General features: G+C 34.1%; 2 protein-coding genes across 6 annotated transcripts; both read left to right on the top strand.

Annotated features, from left to right (window-relative positions):
- Positions 1-406: 406 nt before the first annotated feature.
- Positions 407-4,699, top strand: LOC132607510 (myb family transcription factor PHL5-like). The gene is made up of 7 exons (XM_060321521.1): positions 407-1,665; positions 2,359-2,557; positions 2,645-2,721; positions 2,828-2,867; positions 3,758-3,812; positions 3,898-3,967; positions 4,218-4,699. The coding sequence occupies exons 1-7, from the start codon at positions 1,093-1,095 to the stop codon at positions 4,437-4,439; spliced, it is 1,236 nt and encodes a 411-aa protein (XP_060177504.1). The 5' UTR covers positions 407-1,092; the 3' UTR covers positions 4,440-4,699.
- A 4,440-nt stretch (positions 4,700-9,139) lies between these two features.
- Positions 9,140-13,337, top strand: LOC132607509 (uncharacterized). Of its 5 annotated transcripts, none has more exons than XR_009570296.1 (2): positions 9,140-9,527; positions 9,924-10,001. XR_009570296.1 is itself a non-coding variant. In XM_060321518.1 (2 exons), exon 2 carries the CDS (start codon positions 12,702-12,704, stop codon positions 13,089-13,091), a length of 390 nt encoding a protein of 129 aa, XP_060177501.1. In that variant the 5' UTR covers positions 9,182-9,527; positions 12,658-12,701; the 3' UTR covers positions 13,092-13,337. The 5 variants fall into 5 exon arrangements, 4 of the variants coding, with proteins under 4 accessions (XP_060177501.1, XP_060177500.1, XP_060177502.1 ...); XM_060321518.1 differs by lacking the exon at positions 9,924-10,001 and adding an exon at positions 12,658-13,337 and having other exon boundaries at positions 9,182-9,527; XM_060321517.1 differs by lacking the exon at positions 9,924-10,001 and adding an exon at positions 12,668-13,212 and having other exon boundaries at positions 9,183-9,527.
- Positions 13,338-27,371: the final 14,034 nt, after the last annotated feature.

Genomic DNA, 27,371 nt, shown 5'->3' with positions numbered 1-27,371 from the left:
ACCTTTTGCAGTGGTAAGTCACGAGTTCATTGCTTAAATTGTCACTAAGCTATTGGAAATAGGTGAACAGTGTCATTTTTTCTGCATCAGAAATATCACTTTACTTTTTTTAATTCAGTCAAACAAATCACAATTTTAATTAGCATTTTGGTGGTTGGGGTGTAATTATTCATGGCTTTTCTTAATGGTTATGTTGCTCGAACACTCTAAAAATATTGTTGTTCTTTTGTCATATCCTATTTTGAGAGGATTTAATATGCTTCCATCGACGTTTTTCAATAGACTGTTAAAAGAGAAAGTTTTGAACATAATGAATTTTGGGATAGAATCAATCAAGATTATTATTAATGAACATTAATAAAAGAAACGAACCAAAATAAAAGGAGTGTGTGTGTATGTGAAACTTGGAAATTTCTAGAGATGAACCAGTACAGGCTATTCAATCCCCACCGGCCACATTATTCAGAATATAATTAAACTTGATAGAGTATTAGTGGATATATGCCATTCCTGATGAAATTTTTATGTTGACAGATCCACCCATAAACTATATTCTTCTTTCATCTAAGTGGTGCTAAAATGAATTGTTTAACTATATATTCCTCCTTTTAAGAAAATTCTGTATCTTTTTCTCTTTCCATTTAATAGTTTGAGAAGAAAACTGAAGAGGATACTTATACTATCATTTCTTGGAAGGGACAAATCCTTTTTTTATAGTAAATAGACTTCACCTTGTAAATGTTTTGGCTTTGGACATATCATTTGTTCATTCCTTATCTACATTACAGAATATTAAAATAGTTGGCATTTGGCATTTACATGTTGACATATTCATATTCTTATATCATGTGTATGGGGCCATTCAGCATATAAAAAAGAAAGAAATCAGGAGCAGATTCATTTTAATTTTCTAGAATCTTCCTCCTTCCTTTAGTTTCTTGATTTCGCGCTTAATTAAGACATTCATCGATCGATACCAGACCAACAAATGCAGTTTGTTTGTTGAATCATTTAAACAGAATCCCCCCTACCTTTGTTATTTTCTGTTCTTTGCTAGAAATTGCAATTTCTTGACTAGTCATTTTGGTTAAAATGAGTATACAAAATTATGAATTTGCAAATGGTTACTGCCTAGAATTCCCACAAATTGATCAACAGAAAACTTCATCATATTTGGGATTTTGTGAAGCTTCTGCAGAAAATGGCTGTCAACAGCAACAGCAGCAACAAAATTTTTGGCCTAGTACTGATTCATCATCATCAAGAACAATCATAAGTCGAATCGAATCATCCCCTTCAGCCTTTTTTGCTACAGAGAGGTACCTCGGATTAACACAATACGATTACCAAGACAATAGTTCTCAACTGTCCAAGAATCTTGATCCTCAAACACCGTCGTTTACTCAACAATGTGGAAATGCCTTCTTGGCAGATTCATCAGCATGTGTTGACTGCGATTTTCCCAGGATTTCAATGCCATCCATCACATCACAATTCTCAAGTAGTCAACCACTTGGTTCTGAAGGACTTTATGGAAATCCTTTTAGCAATCTATCAGAGAAAGAGAGAATTGTGCTTCTTAAGACTAAGTTGTTTAAAGAAATTGACTCTTCAAACAGGCAGCCTGCTTCAGTGCCAGTTTTTCATGGAAATCAAGACTATGGTGTAAGTACTTTCAACTGATTCTTGTCTCCGTAATACAGTCAAACCTTTTTACAACGGCGCGTTTGTCCTTATATGTTTTGGCTGCTATAGCGAGATGTTATAGAAAATAATTAAAATAATATAATATGAAAGTCGGTTCCAAAGAAAACTTGGTTATTGTAGTGAACTGTTGTTAAAAGGATGGTTGTTATAGAGAGGTCTAACTTTAATATTGTTTTTCGATTACAGTAAAATCTCTCTATAACAATGTCGTTTGTCCTGATATGTTTTGGCTACTCTAGCTAGATGTTGTTATCGAGAACATCTAATAGAACATAATATGAAAGTTGGTTCTGAAGAAAACTTGTCTGTCAAAGTGAATTGTTGTTATAGAAGATGACTGTTATAGAGAGGTCTGAATGTCTACAATCAAATCTCTCTATAATAGCATTCTTTGTCCTGTTTTTTTTGGCTACTACAGCGAGATGATGTTCCCAAGAACATCTAAGATAAGACAATACGAAAGTCAGTTCCAAAGAAAACTTGGTTGTTATACCGAAAATTTGTTATAGAGAATGACTGTCACAGAGAGGTTTAACTGCAGTTTTTTTTTATAGAGAATGACTGTCACAGAGAGGTTTAACTGCAGTTTTTTTTTTTCCAAGTATTTGAATAAAAGCACAATTATTCTGACTCTTGTTTATGTTCCCACAGATCTCACATAATACATCTGGTTTTAACTTGGTACATATGAGGCAACAATCTGAAAGACCCTCTGGAAGTCAATCAGCAACTAGTTTTAATAACTCTGGATGTTCTGGAGGATCTTTATCTAGTAAGACGCGAATCAGGTGGACTCAGGATCTCCACGATCGGTTTGTTGAGTGTGTAACTCGTCTTGGAGGGGCTGACAGTAAGTAAATTTACATGTGTCTTATTGTTCTTTTTAGCTTTTGTTTCTAGCAGGTGATCATTTTGGCTGTGGATTTGTTATTCTCAGGGGCAACGCCAAAGGCAATACTAAAGCTGATGGATTCAGAAGGCTTAACCATCTTTCATGTAAAAAGCCATTTACAGGTACTTGTTAATATGAAAGAAATACTTTTTTGGAATACCTTTTGGTACTTAGACAGAATTCTGAGGCAATTATTTTTTCCTTCTTGTTTTGATTATGGTTTTGTAGAAATATCGAAATGCAAAGTGCATCCCTGAATCAACAGAAGGTATGTATTATCCAAAATAAACTTCATGCTTATATTAAGAAGAAACATTTCTCTTCCAGAACACTATGGTTATTTGAAATTTTCTGATGTTTAGAACTTACTATATACTAGTTATCAGGGCCTTATAGGATCATGGTAAAAGTAGACAAATTCAGAACTGAATTGGTAAAATATGTCTGTGTCCTTGTTTTATAAAAGAAAGGAAACCAAGTGCTTTATACTCAATAGAATAGACACAAATGTGAGAGAGAGAAAAAATGTGAATAAAATGCAGTAGCAAAAAGTTCCATAAGAGCCCTTCTATTCCAAGTAGTAATATATAATGTCTTACAGTTTTCTATAATTATGCTGCTTGTTTTATGATTTTGTGCTAATTTCTAAACAAAAAGTGAAATAAGTTTCTCTAAATAGGAGCTCCTTAGCATGGCCCTTCAACCACATAGAAGTATCCAACATCATGAAAAACCCAAGGAGAGACTATTTACTTACACAATTATGCTAATGATAAAATCTATCGAGGTCTTTGGAACCTCAGAAGGTTGAAACAACAATGTCATATGAAACAACAATGTCATCTTACTTCTTAGGCATTTCACTTTTATTTTATTTAGTATAATGATGATACGAAATGATCTTAAATGAAGAGTGGGGATTCATATAGACGAAACCAACTTGGTTGTGACTGAGGCATGGTTGTTGTTGTTTAAATTTGATATTTACAGCAAAATACAAACTTAAAATCTTCTTAAAAGCCCCCTCATTGTTATTTGACTTTGCTTGTGGAATGCTTTCTAAGATGTTCTCAATTTTGCCATAACATAATTAAATATTTAAATTTAAAGTTTCTAATACTTTATAGAAATGAGAATTTCCTCCTTCGTATGATGCAGGGAAATCTGAAAAAATGAACAGCCTCGATAATGGGACACAGATCGACAACAAAACGTATGTTATATTTGCAACTATCTTAACCAATTTTCACGATTATTTTAGTTGGAAAATTACCTCAATCCAGATTTTTTTTTTCCAGTGGATTGCAAATCAAAGAAGCACTGCACATGCAGCTAGAAGTCCAGAGGCGTCTTCACGAGCAACTAGAGGTACATTTAGTACCCACAAGAATGTAAATTTAGCCTATGTTGCTCGGACTCTCCAAAAATCTTGCCGCACCCGTGTCAGATACTCCAAGAATGCACTACTTTTGGAGTATCCGACATGCATCCGTTGACATTTTTGAAGAGTCTAAACAACATAGAATTTAGCCACTTCAGCTGAAAATGCTACTAGTATACCACTTAGAAACAATATCAAGACAATCTTTCTTTATCCTATTGTTATTTTTTTGGTTAGATTCAGCGAAATCTACAATTGAGAATCGAAGAACAAGGAGAGCAATTAAAGAAGATATTTGAACAACAACAAGAGACAACCAGAAGCCTCTTGGAGACGCGAAATTCAAGCATTTCGTCTCCTGCTGATCCGTTCACCCCACACGAAGATGAAGTTTTCACTGCAGAAAGTGTCAATAATAATTCCCATTTCCCATCTAAAAGAAGTTACAATGACATGTAAACAATATCAATTTGACATTTTTTTAGTTTTTTAAAAGAGTGGATGTTAGCATTTCTGTAGAGAGTTAATTAGCTTAAAAAAATGTATAGTACAAAGGGTAGACACAAATATCATGCAAAAGCTTAAGTACTTCATTCAGACTATATGTTCAATGGTTCTCTGGTGTGCATAAGGAGAAATTTGACTGATGATAGTTATCAAATAAGGTGATCTTGTAAGTTGCTATATGCTTGTATATACTGCTCAATTTTTTGTCTTTACTTCTCTGTAGTTTGCCCAATGAACCTACACTTATTGTGTGGGAGACGAGACTCCTTCCAGCACCACTAATCTATAAGTCTTGGTAATCAAGTTTCAAGTTTTGTGACAACAAACATTTTCTTTCAGTCATAAGTAGTTGCCAAATAAATATTCAAGTTTCAAATTGTCTCGAAGGCTTGAACTTGTGACCTCTGGTTAAAATTTGAAGGATCCCAACCATCGCGACACACCCTTTGGGTGGTGGAAATGATTCACTTGCTGCACATTTCCACGTAAATTTACTCTGGACCTTCATGGACCAGGAAATTGTAATGTTGGGCCTAATGTCAAGCCTACCTCAAATATTTTGGATCTTCGAAGCATCAATGTACTGAGCTCATTGAATGGGCTGTCGTTAGAAACGAGATTGGCATTCCATCAACTTTCCTTTTCATCATGAAAAGTTTAAGTCTAATAGTCGATGGTTAGTAAGTTTTATAGCAAGGGGTCTTTTAGGAAAGTAATTTATTGTTAGGCTGTGAAGTTATGAGTTGGACAAGCTTAACTTTAGACCCAAGCGTTTGAAGTTGAATTTTAAAGTTCCAAATTTGAACTTCAGATACAAAGATATGAAATTAGGAATCGTCGGCTTCAAACTTCATACCTGCGTGATGAGATTTAAAGCATCCAACCCAAAAGGCTAAAAATTGGAAACTAGTTAAGCCTCACTTCAGACCAAAATATCTAACGTTCAGACCTTCGAGTCTAGAATTGCTAATAGTGAGCAATTTTCCATCCTTTGGTCTGCATTGGTTCCTTATGTAGTCCATATGCATTTTTAAAAAAAAAAAAAAGAAAAAGGAAGCAACAACATGACGAATAACACAAGGAGAGACTATTTCCTTAGACAATTCTAATTATAAAATCTTTTGAGGTGAGGTCATTGGAACCTCAGAAGATTGAAACAACATTCTCATCTTACTTCTTACTCTTAGGCATTTCCAACTTGAAAAGGAACCATACATTGTTTTCCTTTTTTTTTTTCCTCTCCCCCCACCCAAACTATAAATTTGCCTTGTGATGGCAAGATTCTAGCATCCACCCTACCGTATCAAATAAGATTTAGAAGGGAATTACCACTGCTCAAGATTCGCAAGAACGTTTACCTGCTTTTGGTAATGAGTCAAGGTTGATATAAAGTGCACGACTATAGTTGAAAATCGTCGTTGTTTAAATTTGATATTTAGAGCAAAATACAAATTTGAAACCTTCTTATGATCCCCCTTATTGTTAATTTTGACTTTGCTTGTGGAAAATTCTCGCAGAGATGTACTAAATTTTGCAATATCATTACATGCTAAATATTACTTAATTTCAAAGTTTCCAGCTCTTTTAGAAGTGAAGGTTTCATCCTTTCTATGATGCAGGGAAATTTGAAGAAATGGACAGCCTGAATAATTTGACACAAATCAACAGGAAAACGTATGTTTATTTGCAACTATCTTAACCAATTTTCTTGATCCTTTTAGCTGAAGAATAACCTTAATCCATATTTCTTTCTAGTCATGAAATGCAAATCAAAGAAGCACTATACATGCAGCTAGAAGTCCAGAGGCGTCTTCACGAGCAACTTGAGGTACAGTTAGTACGCATGAGGATGTAAATTTAGCTATTTCTAGCATGTTTAGAGCTGAAAATGTTTATATTATATACCACTTTGGCTTCTGATCCTTCCTTAGAAACAATATCAAGGCAATATTTCTTTATCCCATTGTCTTTTTGTTGTTAGATTCAGCGAAAGTTACAACTGAGGATCGAAGAACAAGGAGAGCGATTGAAGAATATATTAGAACAACAACAAGAGATAAACAGGAGCCTCTTGTAGTAGAAAGGACAGACACAAAAATATCATGCAAAAATTTTAAGTACTTCATTTATGCTAGATATTTAATGGTTCTCTGGTGTGCATAAGGAGAAATGTGATTAATGATATAGTTACCGAATAATGTGATTCGGTAATTTGTGATATACTTGTATATACTACTCAACTTTTGTCTTTGCTTCTCTGTAGTATTCTCTCAAGTGTGAGATAATATATATGAGAGCTTTGTGCTTTCGAGCTTTGATATGGGGTGGGTGCAAGGCCGACGATTTTAAACAGCACTCTCAATTAAATAATTCGAAAAGATCAGCACAATCGTGATTGTTGTTGAATTTCATTTGATTTATTCCGCTGATCGAATCCGTATACTAGTACGGCAGTACTAATTCGGTCGATCCGAGCTCTCTTATTAAAGAATGCTCATTGTGAATCATCATTCTCAATATTATGCCTTCAATAGGACCCGAACCTCCGAGGATGGTTAGGGGGATCCTCGTACGTGGCGAATGACCGAATTCCAAATAAAATAAAATCTTTAGGATAAGTCAATGCAATTTAACAATTCAAATTCTGAATTTTTGAATTAAGAGAGATCAAGAACTCTCCCCATTTCTTGGATTCATGGACCCAATTTAATTTAGTGAGTGACATGGCTTTAAGATTCAAATTGTGTAACATCAGAATTTTTGTCCTTTTTAAGTTTTCACTTCTATATGCTCACAGTAAAAGTGTCTTTACAAGTCAGTCTAATAACCCTTACGTGTTATTGCTGACAACCAAACCTAATCTTCATTAAATATTATGCACTTACAGTATACAGAGAACTTAAACTCATCATTTATGATGGTCATAAGTAGCTAATAATTAAGTTTTGTCAAGCTTCATATCTTCATCTCCTAATCCAGAGAGGGGGAAGTTAGGCTGTCCTGGAACTTTGGGTCATGTAATAAATGGATTGGGCTTAAGCCCAATCTATAATTTTGACTGGTAACTTATGTAGGCCCATGTTTCACTTGATAGTGTCCAGTCATCAGTTTTCTAGTAACCAACCAACACAACATGTGGGGCCTGAGCCCAAAAGCAAGAGGGCATTTCAATCAGTTCACTTCAGATTTATTAGTTGACCCTACTTTAACTCAATTGGACTCTTGGGATTCAGTTACGTAAGGAATATTTACTGCTAATCATCATAGTTTAGCCTTTTGCATAAAGTAGTGACAACTGATTCATCACAAAAAGACAAAAATACCCTTCTATATTTCTTTAAATTTTATAATAATCATTTTGTGACTCTATAAGAACTAGTCAAATGTGAGTGGATACCAGCAGTCTTACTCTACACAAAAATTCACGCGTTTTTTTTGGGAAAAGCAATGTCAATTATAAATGAGTTTCTGGCTTGCACTTATTATATTATAATTAAAAAAAGATAATTAACGTGTAAAAATAGAGTGATAATTTTTTTTTTCTGGTAACAGAGTGATAACCTGTTAAATTTGATTTAATCACACAAATACGTAACATAACGAATTTCACATCATCGTTTTATGTAAATTTTATTCATTGTAGAAACATGAACCATATAGTATGAAATAATCATACTGTATAACTAAAAACTCAATGAGTTTGAAAGCATAAATTAAATTTCTGTCTAGATCATGACAATAGTTCGTTTAAATTATTATCTACAAAGATAAAATCTTGCTTAGAGTGAGTTAATTATATGTTCATTAAACAATTATTTGTGATAATATAATTCTTTATAATGTATGAAGATTGAAGTGTTTGTTTGTCCATAGATATATTTTCATGAACAAACACTTCTCATTAAGTATGTTACATGTGCACTTCCTCAAAAGACAAAAATTTAACAAAGAAGTTTGAGTTTTGGCTTGTTGATCATGCTTGCATGCCATTTCACAAGTCTCCATATAAAACATAATTTAATTAATTGTTCATCCTCATTTAACTTAAGTAGGTTTACCAGTTTATCAAACATTAATTAAAGCCACGAGATATTCATTAACATGTTTCCTCAAACTAAATACACATATTAATTCAATCAGTCTTTTCCTTGTCTTAAATACATTCACGTCCTTCTAATTAGCCATTGACCACCTGTTCCGTTACTTTTTTTTTTTTGATTAAAAATTTATTTGTATAGAAAGTTTAGGTTAAATTAACATATGTATAATATGTGATTGATTATAGTACGTAATTATTCTCTCTGATTTATAATAAGTGTACACTTAATCTTTTTATTTTCACTCAAAATAAATGTTTACTTACATAATCAAAGAAGAAATTAACTTTATTTTTTTCAGATTTACCTTAATAAGTGCTAAGTGACCAGATATCAACGTTTCAAGTTAATACGAATATGCAAATCTTAATTAAGGATAATTTAGTCAAAATATTTTTTTTACAGGGATTAATATTTTCTCAAGCGGTATAGTAAAGACTTAATAGACATTTATTTTGAATGGCAGAGCATATTACTTAATGATAGTTAAATTAATTTAATATGAACACTAATAAGTATTCCTTCATTTATACTTTACCCTAATTCCCTAAAAAGCCCATTTGGATAATAAAAACATTTTTATTTTTCAACAGTACTGCTATTCTACTGCTATCCCATTTTTTGTTCTTTCTCTTCACTTCTGTAGTCATCTTTAGCTTTGCCTCAGCTTATTTTACCACTGCTCTCTAATAGCACATATGTTAAACTTTTCACTTCTTTAATTTATTTTCTGATCTGAGGTTCCAATATTTTCTCTTAGATCAATATTTTTTTCTTTCAAATAATCTTTTAGGTTCCCAAGTTTCCACAACTTTAATACAAAGAGACCATTCTGAATATTGGGTTTTTGTTGTATTGGTTTTGGTTAGATTTTAAAGGATGTGTTTTTGGTTAAGAATGGAAATGGTGGCTGTTTCTTGAAAAGTCATCTTCATTGATTTTGGTATGTTTCTATTCCAAAAGCTTCAGAAAAAAATAGTTTTATAGTTTCTTGTTTGTGGGTTTACTGAAAGATTCAATCTTCTTAATGATTTAGTGTCTTTTTTTGCTCAACAAAAATATATGTGAAAGATATCTATCTGTTACTCTTCTGTTGTTGTTAGTAGTATAGATTTGTTTTCCATTTAATGAATATGGACTCAAACATGTTTGGTTTTGTTTGTTTACTCAATGTTTTGATATGGTGAAGTTTTGTATGTTTTTGTGATGCTTTTATTTATTTTGTTTGTTACAAGTATTTCTTTCAAACTTTAGGTTCCCACTTTCCAGAACTATTCTATCTTTAATATAAAAAGACCCTTCTGAATATTGGGTTTTTTGTTGTATTGCTTTTGATTAGATTTTAAAGGATGTGTTTTTGGTTAAGGATGGAAATGGCGGCTGTTTATTGAAAAATCATCTTCATTGATTTTGGTATGTTTCTATTCTTAAAGCATTAGAATAAATAGCTTTATAGTTTCTTGTTTGTGGGGTTATATAAAGATTCAATCTTTTTAATGATTCAGTGTCTTTGTCTTGTTAAAAAATATAAGCTACCATGGGTTACTCTTCTTATATGTGTTTTGGTTACTGATGTAAATGGTGGCTGTTTCTTGAAAAAATCATCTTCATTTTGGTATTTTCTATTCCAAAGCATTAGAATAAATAGCTTTTATAGTTTCTTGTTTGTGGGTTTATTGAAAGATTCAATCTTTTTTATTAATTAGTGTCTTTTTTTGTTCAACAAATATATCTGTTTGTTGATGAGAGTGAAGCTAACATGGGTTACTCTTCTTATATGTGTTTTGGTTAAGGAGGGAAATGGTGGCTGTTTTTTGAATAATCATATTCATTTTTGGTATGTTTTTATTCCCAAAGCATCAGAATAAATAGCGTTCATAGTTTCTTGTTTGCGGGTTTATAGAAAGATTCAATCTTTTTAATGATTTAGTGTCTTTTTTTTGTTCCAAAAATATATATCTATCTGTTTGTTGATGATAGTGAAGCTACCATGGGTTGCTCTCCTTATATGTGTTTTGGTTATGGATGGACATGGTGGCTGTTTCTTGAAAAATAATCTTCCTTTTGGTATGTTTCTATTCATAAAGCATTAGAATAAATAGTTTTGTAGTTTCTTGTTTGTGGGTTTATATAAAGATTCAATCTTTTTATGATTTAGTGTCTTTTTTTGTTCAACAAATATATGCGGGGAGATATCTATTTTTTTTTTTTTTGTTAAATGAGAGTGAAGCTACCATGGGTTACTCTTCTTATATGTGTTTTGGTTAAGGATAGAAATTGTGGTTGTTTCTTGAAAAATCATCTTCATTTTTGGTATTTTCTATTCCCAAAGCATCAGAATAAATAGCTTTTATAGTTTCTTGTTTGTGGGTTTATATAAAGATTCAATCTTTTTAATGATTTAGTGTCTTTTTTTGTTTAAAAATATATATCTATCTGTTTGTTGATGATAGTGAAGCTGCCATGGGTTACTCTTCTTATATGTGTTTTGGTTATGGATGGAAATGGTGGCTGTTTTTTGAAAATTCATCTTCATTTTGGTATGTTTCTATATCAAAAGCATTAGAATAAATAGTTTTATAGTTTCTTGCTTGTGGGTTTATATAAAGATTCAGTCTTTTTAATGATTTAGTGTCTTTTTTTGTTTAAAAATATATATCTATCTGTTTGTTGATGATAGTGAAGCTGCCATGGGTTACTCTTCTTATATGTGTTTTGGTTATGGATGGAAATGGTGGCTGTTTTTTGAAAATTCATCTTCATTTTGGTATGTTTCTATATCAAAAGCATTAGAATAAATAGTTTTATAGTTTCTTGCTTGTGGGTTTATATAAAGATTCAGTCTTTTTAATGATTTAGTGTCTTTTTTTGGTTCAACAAATATATATTTATCTGTTTGTTGATGTGAGTAAAGCTACTATGGGTTACTCTTCTTACATGTGTTTTGGTTATGGATGGAAATGGTGGCTGTTTTTGGAAAAATCATCTTCATTTTGGTATGTTTCTATTCCAAAAGCATCAGAATAAATAGCTTTATAGTTTCTTGTCTGTGGGTTTATTATTTTTATGATTCAGTGTCTTCTTTTTGGTTCAATGAATGTATATGTGGGGAGATATCTATCTGTTTATTGATGAGAGTGAAGCTACCATGGGTTACTCTTCTTATATGTGTTTTGGTTAAGGATGGAAATGGTGGCTGTTTCTTGAAAAATCATCTTCATTTGGTATGTTTCTATTCCCAAAGCATCAGAATAAATAGGTTTTTAGTATGCTGCTTGTGGGTTTATCGAAAGATTCAATCTTTTTATGATTTAGTGCCTTTTTTTGTTCAACAAACATATCTGTGGGGAGATATCGATCTGTTTGTTCAAGCATGTTTTGTTTTGGGAGTTCACTGAATGTCTGATATGATGAAGTTTTTATTTTCTTTTTTCTGTAATGATTTTATTTATTTTGTTTATTGGTACAAGTTTTCCTGCAATACAGACCAGTTCTTTTCTTCTCTAGTGGCTTTAGTTTGTTTGTGTTATTTTATTTGAATATATTATGAAGGATTCTTGTTTGTAATCATCCTCAGTATTTTTGTCCTGTTTTCACTTGAGGTGAGTGTGAGTGTGAATACATAATTTTGTTTGTTTTGGACAAATTTCGGTTCTCATATTTGTTTGTATTCGTTTCAGTTTCAGTTTTGTTTTGAGGATGACCTTGTTATCTTTATTGTTTGTATCGGTATGATTTCATCTGGGATCCTTTTCAGCAGAACTTGTTTAATGAGTCAAGTAATGAGTGGGAAGACATGATTTTGTTGTTTTGGACAAATATCATTGTTCATGTTTGTTTGGATTTCGTTTCGGTTTCAGTTTAGTTTAAGAGGATAGGATACTGTAGAAGATGAAGTTGTTGTCTTTATTGTTCTTATTGGTGAATGATTTCATTTGGAATCCTCTTCACCAGAACTTGTTTAATGAGCTGAACTAATTCTCCCATATGTAAAATTATGTTGGTTCTTTCTAATTCATAGGTGTTCCTTTCATTTTGTTGGGGTGTTTGAGTTTAATGCCACTGAAACTCAGTTTATTGCAGGAATCTTTGCCAGCAAAAATTTCTTATTTGGAAAATGGGTAGAGGAAAAGGAAAGACAAAGAAGCAATCCGTTCGTGAGGATCTTGTGAGTGGCGAAGAAGAGAAGATACCGGTGAGGAGAAGGGGAAGACCATCACAGAAACCAAAGGATGAAATAGAGGAGGAAGAAGAAGTTGAGAAGGTAGTGGAGGAAAAAGATGCCATCTTGAACAAAGATATCAAGAACGAAGTAGCAGAAGATGGAAAGAAGAGGAAGAGACCTTCACAAGACGGAGAAAATAAGGATCCCGTGAAAGAGGAAAATGGAGTTGGAACTATAACTAACTCTAATGACTTAATAAAGTCAGTTGGATTCAGACCGAATGGGAGCAGAAGGAAAAACAAGCCTAGACGGGCTGCCGAAGTTGGTGTTGAGTGCAGATGAACGCACTTTACTATTATTTACATGTGCTTATTTTATTTTAGTCTTTTCATAATTGCTTCTTTTTGGAAATTTCAACTTAAATTTTGCGAAGATTTATGCAGCAAGCTTTATATTTGCTGAATGTATTGCTCCTATATCCCTTCACCAATTCTCTTTTTGCACGTCTCATCAGTATCCAGAATGATGTTTCTCCATAACATGTAATTTTTGCTAGTTCCAGTTTGAAATGTTTGAGTTAGCAGTCTTTATCTATTATTTGAATGCAAATGACCAGAAAGAACTCCTGCTGCATGACTGAGCTGGTAGGTGAAGCTGGAAGAAGGTCACATTTTGGTGTGCAGAATCGAGGGGACGGGCTTATTGAAAGTTTAGTTAGTATCACAATACCTTTTGCTTATTCTCACTGGTATTTAATCTGTTGACGTTATCGTACTTGAAAACTGGAAGGTATTTTGCCTGAAACAATTGTGAATGCCATCTTGTCAATCTCTAAGATGCTACTATTGTTTTGCTTCATGCACTTCCTATTGCCTAATATATGTAATGTCTAACAACAGTTCCTCCACCAGTGAAAACAAACTTTTGTTTGTAAGATATGATTCATGAGGAGCTTATTTTTCGGTTGTACCTTATGTCAAAGCTATTGTGCTGAAGCACTTCAACTTGCGGGGTCAAGGTTCTGCTTGAAATATGTAAAACTTCAATCTGTTTGAGGAACATTTCATATTCTGTTGATCCCTAGCTTGTCTTTTTGACCATTGATGGATTCAAATCTTAAAACATCACATATTGTCTCCAAAATCTTTCATCTACGTTGTATTTGTTTCTCCTTTTATGACCCTTGCATCAGAAATGACTTGAAGTTATTGCTGCTTTACATGAAAACTAAGTTGTTACTATCATTGAGGGCGACACACCTGCTTCTTGTGCTGAAATTAATCCACTTTGTATTTGTTTCTTCCTTTTCTGACCCTTGCATCCGTGATGAAGTGAAGTCTGTTTCTCCTTTACTTGAAAACTAAGGTGATGATACTCTTTATCTTTATGTATTTGCTTTTCTGATTTTGTATTAGTGGAAGAAACTAATAGGAGGGCAAAAGCTCTAGAGAATGCTTCTTGAGCTGCTTTTTAATGCATGGATCAACGCAAGGATCAGAGACGATGTGAAGTGTTGCTGCTTTACATGACTAACACGGTACTGTTGATTTTTTGGTGATTTTGTATGAGTGGAAGAGAGCAATCTATGGGTGGAACCTCTAGAGAATGCTTCATGAGCTGAATCTTAATGCTAGTGTCGCATGTTCTATGAGGGGTCCTAGTTAGCGGACTCAATGTGATTTATTGCAGCAATCAGGTGTTTCTATGCGATATGCTTTTTAAGCAGAAATACTAGGATATATTGACTACTTTGGCCTGTTTGTGTTGCCTCAACTTGCTAATTTCGTTGGAAAAAGGTCTCGGTTGTGATGTTATCCTCGTTCTGCATCCGAAAGAGACAGGAACTAATTTTATTGGCAAAAAAGGTTTGCCAGATGATTGTGATGTTCTTATATGGCTGGTCTCCTTGTTCTGCATTGGAAAGATATAGGAGTTGCATGATCAAGAACTTGGACTAACTAAATTTTTGCAACTGCTTGCTTCAGTTTGATCATCGTGTTAGATTTCTGAAACTTGATTTATTAGTTAATTCTTTTTATTTTGGTAATCGGGAAATCTGTTGTTTCTAGCCTCAGAAAATCGACAGATTATGGAAGAGGAGACAGAAAATGAAACAATAAGATTGAAGTCTATTGATGATTTTACACACTTGTTATGTTATTAACTTCTCCTTATGTAGAATTATAGATTGCTGATTTCTGCATTTGGTCCTTCCTTGACTTTTCCCGCTTCTATAGTAATTTTATTAGATGCATAAGTCATTAGATTACAAGTATCATTTCTCAATGCGTGGTTAGTTCTTAAAAATGGTAAGTGGCTCAATAATTTAAAAGTTATACTCATTTAGTCTCAATTTCTTTGTCTTGCTTTCCTTTTTAGTCAGTTTAAAAAAAGAATGTCTACAACTTTTTAGTTTAAATTTTTCACATAGCATGTTTGAGAAAAATATAAAAATTAAAGACGCGCCAAAAAGGCTTACATCTAGAATTGGGAATACCATCTAAATGTGGGGAATAATTGAGATTTCTTCACCATTAGATCGAGATCACGTGTTTTTAGCAGCTATGCAAATTTAATTTAGTTGGGTAAATGAACTTAGGACATCGGTTAAACAGAAATTAGGAATCATACGATAGAGAGTGTTTAATCACGAGGATGTGGTGGGATAATTGTGATCCTTTATTAACTTTTTTTGGTAGAGAGGTTTAGAGGTGGAGCTTTATGGATTTTGAACTTGTCATCGAGAAAGGTCTTGAGACTGAGCTTTGTGAATTCTGAACTTATTACCAAATTGGAACCTGTACTTAATACTAATAGTACTCCTTTCATCTCAAATTATTTATTGTGGTTACTAAAAATAGTTGTCTCAAATTATTTATCGTTTTAGAAGTTCAATGCATAATTTTTTTCCCTATTTTACCCTAGTAGAATTTTATTATTAATGGAGACAACGCACAAATAGAGATTATAACTTAGATATAAATAAGAATAATGTTGGTCAAATACCCCTACTAATTAATACTCACCCGTTCACTTTTACTTGTTCACTTTGGACTTTTCACGCTGTTTAATAAATAATAAATGGACTACATAATTTACTAATATACCCATATTAATTGAATCATATTTTTATTGAATTTGAAAAATGATTTGAAGTGAGTAATTAATGTTATGAGTAAATCAGGAAAAAATAAATTATCTTCTCTTGATATGCTAAAAGTGACAAGTAAAAGTGAAAATCTAGTTTTAGAATACTGGACAAGTAAAAGTGAACGGAAGGAGTATTTTTTAAGGAAAAGGGTCAAATATACCCCTCTACTATTGGAAAAGGGTCAGATATACCCCTCCTTAAGCTTTGGGTTCAAATATACCCCTGCCGTTATACTTTGGGTTCAAATATACTCCTCCTCCGTTAAAATTGTTCAAGGTGGACATTAGATCGGACGTGGGATGACAACTCAGTGAGGTGGACACCACGTAGCATACCACTTCACCACCCAACTCATTTACCCCTTCTTCTCGCCCCACTACCGTCTCCTCTCCCTTCCCAACCACTGCCACCATTAGTATTATTACAATTTCCAGTTCCGAACTAGCCTGCAATCTGACTTCCTTGTTGCCACATTTGGAGCATTTTCATTCTCCAATTACAGCGTCATAATGCATAAGAGGTCTGAATAAGAATATGGAGTTCATTTCTTTCATGTGCAAAAGAACTTTTCGACGTGTTACAAGTAATTTTAATTTAAATAATTATGTCTTTGATTAGATGTGAATATAAAACAGTTGATTTATTAAGCAACAAACAGCAATTTATATGTTTTGGCGAATAAGCATGACTGGAATGTTTTTAAGACTCCTACAAATAAGTCTAAATAAAAAAGTGTCTCTAAGACACAAATAGTATGAAGAGGGAGTTCGGAAGGGGAAGAAATGGTGTGTTAGTGCTAATGCCCGCAGTGGTTGGGAAGGGAGAGGAGATTGTAGTGGTGGGAGAAGAAGGGGGAAAAGAGGGGTATATGAGTTGAGGTGGTGAGGTGGCATACCATGTGGTGTTCACCTCACTGAGTTGTCATGCGACGTCATATCTAGTGTCTATCTTGAACAATTTTAACGGATGAGGAATATATTTAAACGCAAAATATAATGGCAGAGATATATTTGAACCCAAAATATAATGAGGGGTATATCTAATCCTTTTCTAATAGTACAAGAATATATTTGACCCTTTAACGTATTTTTTAAGGGGCGTGTCAGGTTAAAAAACACAAATAACAAGGGAGTAGTAAGCGGGCACACAGACCCACACGTACACATGGTTTTCGTCATCAATTTGCCAAAAAAGCACTTAAAACCATGAAATCAGTCCACAGTTAGTATGAATGTTTTAGTACTATAAACACATGCTTCTTTCAGTATTCAGTTTCTTTTCCACTTTGGGTTTTAGGAATTTTCTTTTTTGTAGGCTATTTCTTTTTGTTACAATCTGAAAGGTCTTTAAAGTTTTTTACACTAAAAATAAGTCTAATTATTGCAAAAGTTCTAATTCTAAATTGGTTCAAACTCATAATTATCTATGTTTCAGTTTACCTTAAGAGTCTTTTTTTTAAGGTCAAAGTCATCGATAGACACATGTGGTGGTCCAGTTCTTACATTTGAATACCTTAATCAAACTTTATTTTATTTAGACACCTGAGGTAAGGTCCAACGGTGTCATTTAGACACTTTTTGTTAACTTGACAATTTGCGTGATTTTCATACCAAACTGGCGCTTGACAAGCTCAAAAAACAGTTTTTTTGTTTGTTTTTTTAGTTCTTTTTATTTCCTTGTTCTTCTTTATTTTTTTTCTCTTTCTTCTCCGTTTAACAAACCTTCCCCGGTTGCTATGTTGTTCACCGGAAAAAATCACGATCGCCACCACCCTCTCTCTCCCTAAGTGTTTACAGGACAAGAAAAATGATTTTTCTTTGGATAAATCTATTTAATAAACAAAAGAAAAAGTTAATTCTCAAAAAGATTAGAAGAAAAACTTGCCATTAATGGAGTCTTTAGAAAGCCTGAAGGTTTAAAATGGGTTAATTGATTTGATGAAAATTTTGAGAAATTAATGATGAATTGTCTTTGGGTCTTCGTGGGGAATCTTTAGTTGAAGTTATAACAAATTTGGAGGAGTTTCTCTTGAAAATTTGAATTAAAATCGTGGTTGTAACAAGAACAACATGAAGATGGTGAAGAACACCAAGAACAACTATTCATTTTAGAATTTTCAATGTGTCTTTTTCTTTTTGTTAATAATGTATCTTTTTCTAATTAGGTGTAAATCAAATTTCTTTTTGAGAGTATTAAATTTAATAATTTATTAAATATTTTAAAATATTTTTTTTAATTAAAAAAGACACTTGTCCTCACTTTATTCGTCATTTGTCATGTCAACAACGAGTGTATTGCACACACTTTGTAAATTTGGCTGATGCAGTGAAAAATGTCTAAATGACACAGTCGAACTCTACGTCAGGTGTCTAAATGAAACAAGGTTTAGTTGAGATGTTCAAGTGAGAGAACCGGATTATATTACCACTGGTGTATATCGATGGGTTTGGAACTTTTTTTAATAAAGGCCAACTTTTTTGGTTTCAATACATGAATAATTCTCCACCCTATCTCTCTAATTTACAAGAAGTGAAGAATATGATAATTTAATATCCTAAAATTTTCTCTTAAAAAAAATTATACGATATGTTTGTAAACATCAAGGACTTGGAATGCTTAAGAGTTGTGTGAGAAATTCCTTCACTAAGTACTTAGCAAACTTAATGTTTGTTGCTTCAGTTAGATAATGCCAGCTATAAAAATAAATACGTATTTTGAAGTTTTTGTGTTTACCCCGAATTTGGATAATCAATTGAATTTGTAAGTGGATATAGGATATGTGTTCGGATCTCAATATATACCGTATAGAGTTGAGTATATGGACGTTATGTAGCAACTCAATTGATGAAGAGTATTAATGCTTGTTAAATGGCATGCAACACTTATTTGAGGAAATACAATGCGAATGCAAGTGGACACTGTGGACCGAATCAGATTTTAGAGAGAGAGAGAGATTGTATATATGCTTTGATGTTACAAGTGTTCTTTGATAATGAATGAGTCAACCCCCACAAAGGAGGGGGATGAGCCCTATTTATAGTGTTGCCTCTATGAGCCTCATACCATACAAATTGTTAAAATAATAATAATAAGGACAACTCTGCACGGATTTGGTGGGATTAGGTTGGCCGTACGGTCTGACACACGCATGGTTGGTGGTTGACCATAGCAGCACGCTACTGACGTGTGGCTCGTGTGCAACGGCAGTACCGGACCAACGGCACGGATACTTGGGGTAACGACCTCGAGTAGCTCGGTGATGAAAGAACCAGACCAAATGTTCATCCCGATCAGCTCTGGACAGGCGTTCCTCCGGCTCAGAATGAAAGTCTTCGTGTATGTTCTTGTTCCCTTCTCCATCCGGTTTCTCGCTCCTCCGGCTTGACTCATATCCGGTTTTTACCGTATACAGATAGCCCCCACACTTTCCGGACCACCGATCTATCGAAGTAACGGGAAGTGGATGAATCCTGAAACCGGTGAGTCTATTGGCTCGTTGTTATCTCCTTGTTTTGGCGGGAACGGTTGCGTCACGTCCCTCCTCTATCGGCCACGTGTCTTCTCCCAAATGGCCGGCTCTGACAACCGCCGCACGCACGTCGCTTCGAGTCGTTTCTCATTAATTACGGGGGACATTCTTGAACGAAGCGTTTGAACTCAGCACGTTGAGCCCCTTTGTGAAAGCTTGCGCGGCCCAATATTTTGGAACCGGGGGAAGTTCCATCCGTTCCCTCTGGAACCGGTTGACGAACTCACGCAGTAACTCATCGTCCCTTTGGGTTATTCGGAAGATATCGGCCTTGCGGGCCTGTACCTTTTTGGCACCAGCATGAGCCTTTACGAAGGCATCAGCGAGCATTTCGAAAGAAGTGATAGAATGCTCGGGCAGGTGGTCATACCATGTCAGCATTCCCTTTGACAGAGTCTCCCCAAAGTTTTTCAACAACACTGACTCAATCTCATCTTCCTCCATATCATTGCCTTTTATGGCACAAGTGTATGAGGTCACGTGCTCGTGCGGGTCCATTGTGCCGTCATATTTCTGTATATCGGGCATCTTGAATCTCTTCGGGATCAGCTTCAGGGCTGTGCTCGGAGGAAAAGGCCTTTGGATGTACTTTTTCGAATTCGGCCCCTTCAGTAAAGGCGGAGCCCCCGGGATCTGATCCACCCGAGAATTGTATATCTCGACCCTCTTTTCGGTTGAGTCTACCCGCTTCGCCAAAGTTTCGAGCATCTTTAGAACCTCGGTAGAAGAACCGGCTCCGGAGTCGTTGCTCTCAACCATTCGTGCCTCGTTTCTTCCGGTTTCAGCAATACCCTTTGCCTTTTCCGGCTCTGCTTCGCCTTTTCCGCTCTGCAACCGGGCAATTGCGATTCCTTGCTCGGCGATTGCCACTCTCTGTTCCTGTAACATTTCAAAAATTAAACGCAAGTTAATATTGTCGTTTGGCGCTTCCGGTTCTCTCCGGCCCTGGGTCCGAGACAACGTAACGGAATTGTGAGTATTTAGAGGATCAGTGGCCGGTAGGGCGGCATTCTCCTGGTCCACGGTATTTTTCCGGTTAAGTCCCTCCCTCGAATCGACGAGGTTCGGGTCAACGGGATTTGGCAATCCCCGTAGTCCGCTGCCTTCATTTTCCGCCACAATTTCGGTGTTGTTGACATGGCCAGATTGTTCGATGTCGGCCATTTAGTCCGTTTTCGCAGAGATGGGTAGGAGATGTTTTTGATTTTGATGAATGTGACAGAAATCAAGACCAAAGACCACTATTATCCTAGCCCCACGGTGGGCGCCAAACTGTTTACCCCGAATTTGGATAATCAATTGAATTTGTAAGTGGGTATAGGATATGTGTTCGGATCTCAATATATACCGTTTAGAGTTGAGTATATGGACGTTATGTAGCAACTCAATTGATGAAGAGTATTAATGCTTGTTAAATGGCATGCAACAATTATTTAAGGAAATACAATGCGAATGCAAGTGGACACTGTGGACCGAATCAGATTATAGAGAGAGAGAGAGATTGTATATATGCTTTGATGTTACAAGTGTTCTTTGAAAATGAATGAGCCAACCCCCGCAATGGAGGGGGATGAGCCCTATTTATAGTGTTGCCTCTATAAGCCTCATACCATACAAATTGTTAAAATAATAATAATAAGGACAACTCTGCACGGATTTGGTGGGATTAAGTTGGCCGTACGGTCTGACACACGCGTGGTTGGTGGTTGACTATGGCAGCACGCTACTAACGTGTGGCTCGTGTGCAACGGCAGTACCGGACCAACGGCACAGATACTCGGGGTAACGACCTCGAGTAGCTCGGTGATGAAATAACCGGACCAAATGTTCATCCCGATCAGCTCCGGACAGGCGTTCCTCCGGCTCAGAATGAAAGTCTTCGTGTATGTTATTGTTCCCTTCTCCATCCGGTTTCTCGCTCCTCCGGCTTGACTCATATCCGGTTTTTACCGTATACATTTTGAACACACTGGCGAGAACCACGTACACAAGTATTCCTTCACTAAGTAGGCCCTTGGCAATAGAAGTCAAATATTTTACACTTTATTTAGAATTTTAACGTCAGAGTTGAAGATGGAGTTGTGTTTGCTTATAGTTTTTGCAAAAGAATATTTGGTTGTTTAAATGTATTGAAAGTGAAAGCAGGATATTTTTCAAATTCAAAATACAACTTCAAATTTTATTTGAAATGTTCATGGCCAAACACTGATTTTCAAATAAAGTGGAATTTTTTTTTGAAAAAAGCGAATAATTCTCACGGTCAAACGGGTCCTAAATATAGTGTTTAATTGCCATGAAAATGTGCATGTTATTAGTAAATAGTAATGATACAAGGCGCCACTAAACACTGTTTTGTGACGACATTTCAGTTGCCATGTTTAAAACATCAAACGCATCTCTTGAATGCGATTATAGTCTACTTCAACTACTCCACGTCCACAACACCCTCTCTTTATGTTTCAACAAATCCTGTCCCAATTAAGTACAAAAAAAATGTAGATTAATAAGAAAAAAAGAAGTAAAGTCTACATGTAAGGTGTGTTTGGTATGAAGAAAATATTTCGTTGAAAACATCAAGAAAATGATTTCACTACTGAGTTTAATAATAAAAGATTTTTTTTTAGATTGACCCATTTGACCTTGAGAATTTTTCACCTTTTTTTCGATTTTTTTTTTTTACTTTATTTGAAAATTAGCATTTAGCCATGAGAATTGTTGTATTTGGAATTTAGAAAACACCTAAAATCATGATTTTTCACTTTTCACTTTCAATACATTCAAGCAATCAAATATTTTTTTTAAAAACTATAATCAAAACACAACTCCTACTTCAAATTTCAAAAAAAGGCGACAAATATTTGGTTTTCATGATCAAACGCCTACTTATGATCTAAAATTAGATATAAATTTTGTATGACTATAAATTATTTCATAAGCATAAAATAAGAAGTTTAAGTTAAGTTAGTAAATATAAAAGATATTAGTACTATTTCTTTTTGAAATTAAATAAAAAAGTAGTGTCACATGAATTAAGGCAAATGGCGTATATGTTTTGTTTTTTTACTTCTGCCTTGTGATTTTGTGCCCCAAAAGCCTTATTCCCTTCCCTTTTTCTTTTCTTCTTTTCTCTTTGTCTGCAACCATAAGAGAGTACGACAACTTTCGAAAAGTGATATTAACGAAAGGAATAATACTTCATCCCGTCCATTTTATTTGTCATCTTTATTAAAAATAGATGATAAAAAATAATTGTAATTTTAGAAAATTAAAATATATTTATTTATTAGTTTTTCACGTTTATCCGTACTCAATAAATGTGGAGAGAGCTAGGTTAATGTGGTGTAAACAAGAATAGTATAAATTAATATAAAAAAAAAATAAGAATAATTTAATCATATTACCCTTTTAGTTAATGTTTACTTAAGAGCGTGCCCCAAAAAAAAAAAAATTGATAAGTAAAAATGAACTGGATGGAATAGTATGAAAATATTAGTAAAAAAAGACTCAAGACTTTTGAAATCAACACGCAATCTATTACTTCAACTGTTGTTACCTAAACAATAATGATACTTTAACTCTTGGGCTAAACTTACTATTCGTCAAGGCTTTCACATACTGTATAAGGCAGAAGCAGATCCAATTTTTATATTCTATAGGTTTAGTTTTTAAGTTTTTTAGCATTGAACGATTGTGACTTAGTTAATTATAAAAAAAAAGCGATTAGAAACTAAAAAAACTAAATCATTTATAATAAAAGATTAAAATGTACTGCTAGTTAAATGTGTTACGCCATCAGTTGATTTAGTTAAATCCATTTTTATATATTCACATATGAAACTTTATGGTTAAAAGGTGACCACCATTGGTAAAGGTTGTGATGGAGCAGTAGGCACATCTTAATTCTTAATTGGAGGTTTTGGTTTTGAATCGTGGGTATGAAGTCATTTTTGATAGGGAGACTTTACCTCCCAAAGTGCGACTTTCCGGGTGAATCCAAATTAGTTGACTCCGATACGGATATTAAACACCGGGTGAGAAACACAAACAAAAGAAACATCGAAAATTTAACTATAGGTGACTAACAAGTCTTGTAATTACTATCGGTGACACATTTGACCAACCCAAGCCAAAGCCTAATCAAAAATCTGATTAAGTTAATGAGGGTCTGAAATGTAATGTTTAAAACTTGTTAAACTTTTACAAAATACAAAAAAATCTCAACTTAATCCCAAAACTCCTTCCCCCCCCCCCCTCCCCCCATTTTTTTTTTCACAGCCCCACTCCCACTCTCCCCCCACTCCAAAAAAAAAAAAATTAAAAAAAAAGTTTTGATATTTTTTTTTTCAGCCGCTCTGCCCCCCCCCCCCCCCCTTCTCCTCCCAAACCTCACCCCCTTCCAATATTTTTATTTTTGTTTTTGGTTTTTTCACCAACCCCCTGCCTCCTCCCACCCCTCACCCCCCGTGAGCCACCACCTCCACCCTCTAAAAAAAATTAATTTTGGTTTTAAAAAAAAAGTTTTGAAAAGTTTAAGTTTTTGGTTTTTTGCCCCCCACCAAAAAAAAAATTGAAAAGAAGTTTTGATTTTTTTTTTTTTTGGGTTTCTTACTCCACCCACCCAAAAAAATTAATTTTGATTTTGATTTTTTGCACCACCCACCGGCGCCCCAACCAAAAAAAATTCTTAAAAAGAAGTTTTGAATTATGTTTTTTTTTTGTTTCTCAGTCCACCCACCCCACCCCGTCCTCCTCCTCTGTTTTTTTTTTTTTTTTTTTTTTTACGTCTCCTCCTCTTTTGCTGCTGCTGCTTTCTTCTTTTATTTAGAAAAAGTTGCTCAAGAAAAAAAATTCACCAAAAAAAAAAATCACCCAATTTACGTAATTTTCAGACCAGATTTCATTCGTGTAGCACTGAGCATTACTTCATGGGTTATTTCCGCTCCTTTGGTAAGTAAAAAAATGTTGCTTTATTTCAATTATTCATCTGGGTATAGCTGCTGATTTTTGAACAATTTACAGTAGCAATTACAGTTGTTGCAACAAGTGCGAAAGATGTTGTATAAAAGCTTTTGAATTTATTGCGACAACTGTTGTAGTTTTTGCAACACTTACAACAATTTATGCAGTTGTTGCAACTTTTGTACTAATCTTTTGCAACAATTGCTAAAACGTGTATGAATAATTTAGCCTACTTGTTGCAATAACTGTGAAAGCTCTTGGACAGCTTCTAGTCTTTCTAATAGCTCATTGACCTGTCACAACAAGTAGACTTTTTGTTGCAACAACTACATTAGTTACAAAGCTGTTGCAACATATTTATTACTCGTTAGAAAATTTTCAGCAATTTATTAATAACAGAACATTCATTTGTGATTTGAACAAGACAAACATATCACTTAGTTGTTTGTGACAACTTTGGTTGTCTCTGTTTCATCCAACAACTGTAAAATATGTCTAAAAACTAATGTAGTTGTTGCAACAAGAAGTCTACTTGTTGCAACAAGTCAGTGAGTTGTTGGAAAGAGTAGAAGCTGTCCAATAGCTTTCATAATTATTGCAACAAATTAGTAAAGAAGTTGCAACAACTGCATAAATTGTTGCAAGTACAGCAAAAAGTACAACAACTGTTGTAATAAATTCATAAGCTCTTATACAACATCTTTAGGACTTGTTGCAACAATTGTAACTGTCACACCCCATTTTAACCGGGTAAGAGTTAAAGTTAGAAGTATGACGTATTGGAGATTCCTGTTTTTGTTTATTTGTTTTAAGGAGTCGCCACCTAATTATTTATGGTGAATTAGGACACCTAAAGTTTATTAAAGTTATTTTCTAAAGTTAGCTCTGTTTAAGGTCTGCGAAACTTAAGATTCTAGGTAAGGGTTCAATTAGTCTAAAGGGAAGGTATTAGGCACCCTTTAAGACCCATTAACAATGGTTAACCGACCGGACTTATGATTAGTTAGGCTAAGTGTAAATATATTATTATAGGAGAGGAAATAGCTTTGCAAAGTTGTAGATAACCATGTGAGAATGCTATTTAAAATAGAACTTGTATAAAAATAATAATTTGTATAAAAGAATATTTCTAATGTTATTTTTTGTAAACACGGCTTATAAATGTCGTCAAGGTTTTAAAACGAAAGTGTAATAGTGTTGTTTAAAATAATACTTATAGAAAATGTAATAATTTGCGTAAAAGAAGATTCTAAATGTTAAATGAGACTCAAAATATTGCTAAGACCTTAAATGAAAATATAGTAATGTTATTCGAAAAATAAGATTTTGTAGAAAATAGGGTAATTTACCTATGAATAATAGCCTTTTAAAAGATGAATTGTCAAATGTTATCTTTAGATAAAAATGATGTTATATGAATATGGTGGTATAGAAATGCCTAGACTTATGTTCTTAAATATGATGAAAAGTCCATAAGTTTCTTTCTATTTTTTATCACTCTTTATTTAAAACAATTTCGGCTAAAAATATGTATAATTAGACAAATCTTGAAAATGTTTATAAAATATGATTGGATTCCTATTTAACGATGTTTTGAAATTCATGAGATAGTAAGAATAAAAAAGATGATTCATTTAACAAAAAATATATATAATCATATTATTTGAAAATCAATTACTCGAATAAATGTTATAGGTACTATAAATGGTTTAGAAAATAGAAGTGAATGCAATTTGTGGATTTAACTATCCATTACTAAACTAAAAAACCTTAATGTTACTAAAGTTTATCTTAATTAACAAGCATAAATGTTAGTCATACAAACATGTTAAATGCACACAGAAATAAAAATGGAGGGATAGATATAATGTAAATGGGCTTGGCCCATTTGGATTGCTGTGATCCGTTTGCAGCTGGGCTTCGGCCCAGTAACAATTTTTATTTGTTGCTGCTGTTGTCACGCCTATTGGGCTTCGGCCCAGATTTTTATTCCCTTGTTTGGCTGCGAATTGGCTGCTACTATATGGGGGGGCTGACTCGAGGAATGTTACGTTGGGCCTTTAGCCCAACACCGGATGCGGAAGATGACGAGTCCCTTGGACTCGCACTCGATAGTCATGCATTAAAACGAACGAAAAGAATTAGTATTCATTCGGGAAAATTAGCAAAAGCTAGATAACAAAACACTGGAAAGGCAAAACAAACATGCTGGAAGTCCAAACTAAGCATTTTTTATGAAAAAATAAATAATGAATCTCAGTGTGCTAAAGGGGAAAACTGATTATCAAGAATGACTTGGACGTAACATGTTCTTCAAATGTCAAACATAATACACACCCGAGTCTAAACATGGCAGATTTGAGACATACAGGACACCTATTAAGTTCAAGAGGGATATCATAGTACTCAGGTCGATTTTCAGTTCATGTTCTTCATATTGACAAGGCATAACACTAAGATCTATAGAAAAATATCATCACTACCAGTGGCTTACAAGGCCAGAATTAAAATATCAACACCTCTTAGTTCTATTTTTACAATCAGTTTCTCATTTATCATGAACGTATAAAAAGAAAACAAGCATTGAATCACAGATAGAACACAGCAGCCCAATGTCATAGTAAAACAGTAGAGTAAGCAATAACAATAATATCTCCTCCAAATAGGCACCAAAATAGAGAATCAATCCAGCCAAATATAGCAAACATTTGCAGCAGTCAAGTTAAACTAAAAGGGCAGTGTTTTCAGCCAATGGTACTTATCACAATTAACATATGTAGCTGTATAGGAAAACATACATCAGGAAAATGATTCGAGGAAAAGTGGACAGGATGATACTCAGTCTTTTAAATCTCGAAAGATGAATTTAAAGAAGGTTTCAGCAGTTTATAAGACCATAAATGCCAGGCTAATATCGGATTGATTCATTCAACAATAATGACTCAAATTAAAAAAAGGACAGAGAGCAGGTTGCTGAGGACCA

The sequence above is a fragment of the Lycium barbarum genome, chromosome 8 (genome assembly GCF_019175385.1).
Source record: "Lycium barbarum isolate Lr01 chromosome 8, ASM1917538v2, whole genome shotgun sequence".
In the NCBI taxonomy this organism is placed as follows: domain Eukaryota; kingdom Viridiplantae; phylum Streptophyta; class Magnoliopsida; order Solanales; family Solanaceae; genus Lycium; species Lycium barbarum.
Note: the sequence above shows the minus strand (reverse complement) of the source record. Positions and strands in the feature narration are given on the sequence as shown.

Coding starts and splice junctions, on each gene's coding strand:
- LOC132607509 (XM_060321518.1), top strand. CDS start 12,702: ATGGGTAGAGGAAAAGGAAAGACAAAGAAGCAATCCGTTCGTGAGGAT.
- LOC132607510 (XM_060321521.1), top strand. CDS start 1,093: ATGAGTATACAAAATTATGAATTTGCAAATGGTTACTGCCTAGAATTC. Junction 2,722..2,827: donor ATGTAAAAAGCCATTTACAG/GTACTTGTTAAT, acceptor ATGGTTTTGTAG/AAATATCGAAATGCAAAGTG. Junction 2,868..3,757: donor CATCCCTGAATCAACAGAAG/GTATGTATTATC, acceptor CGTATGATGCAG/GGAAATCTGAAAAAATGAAC.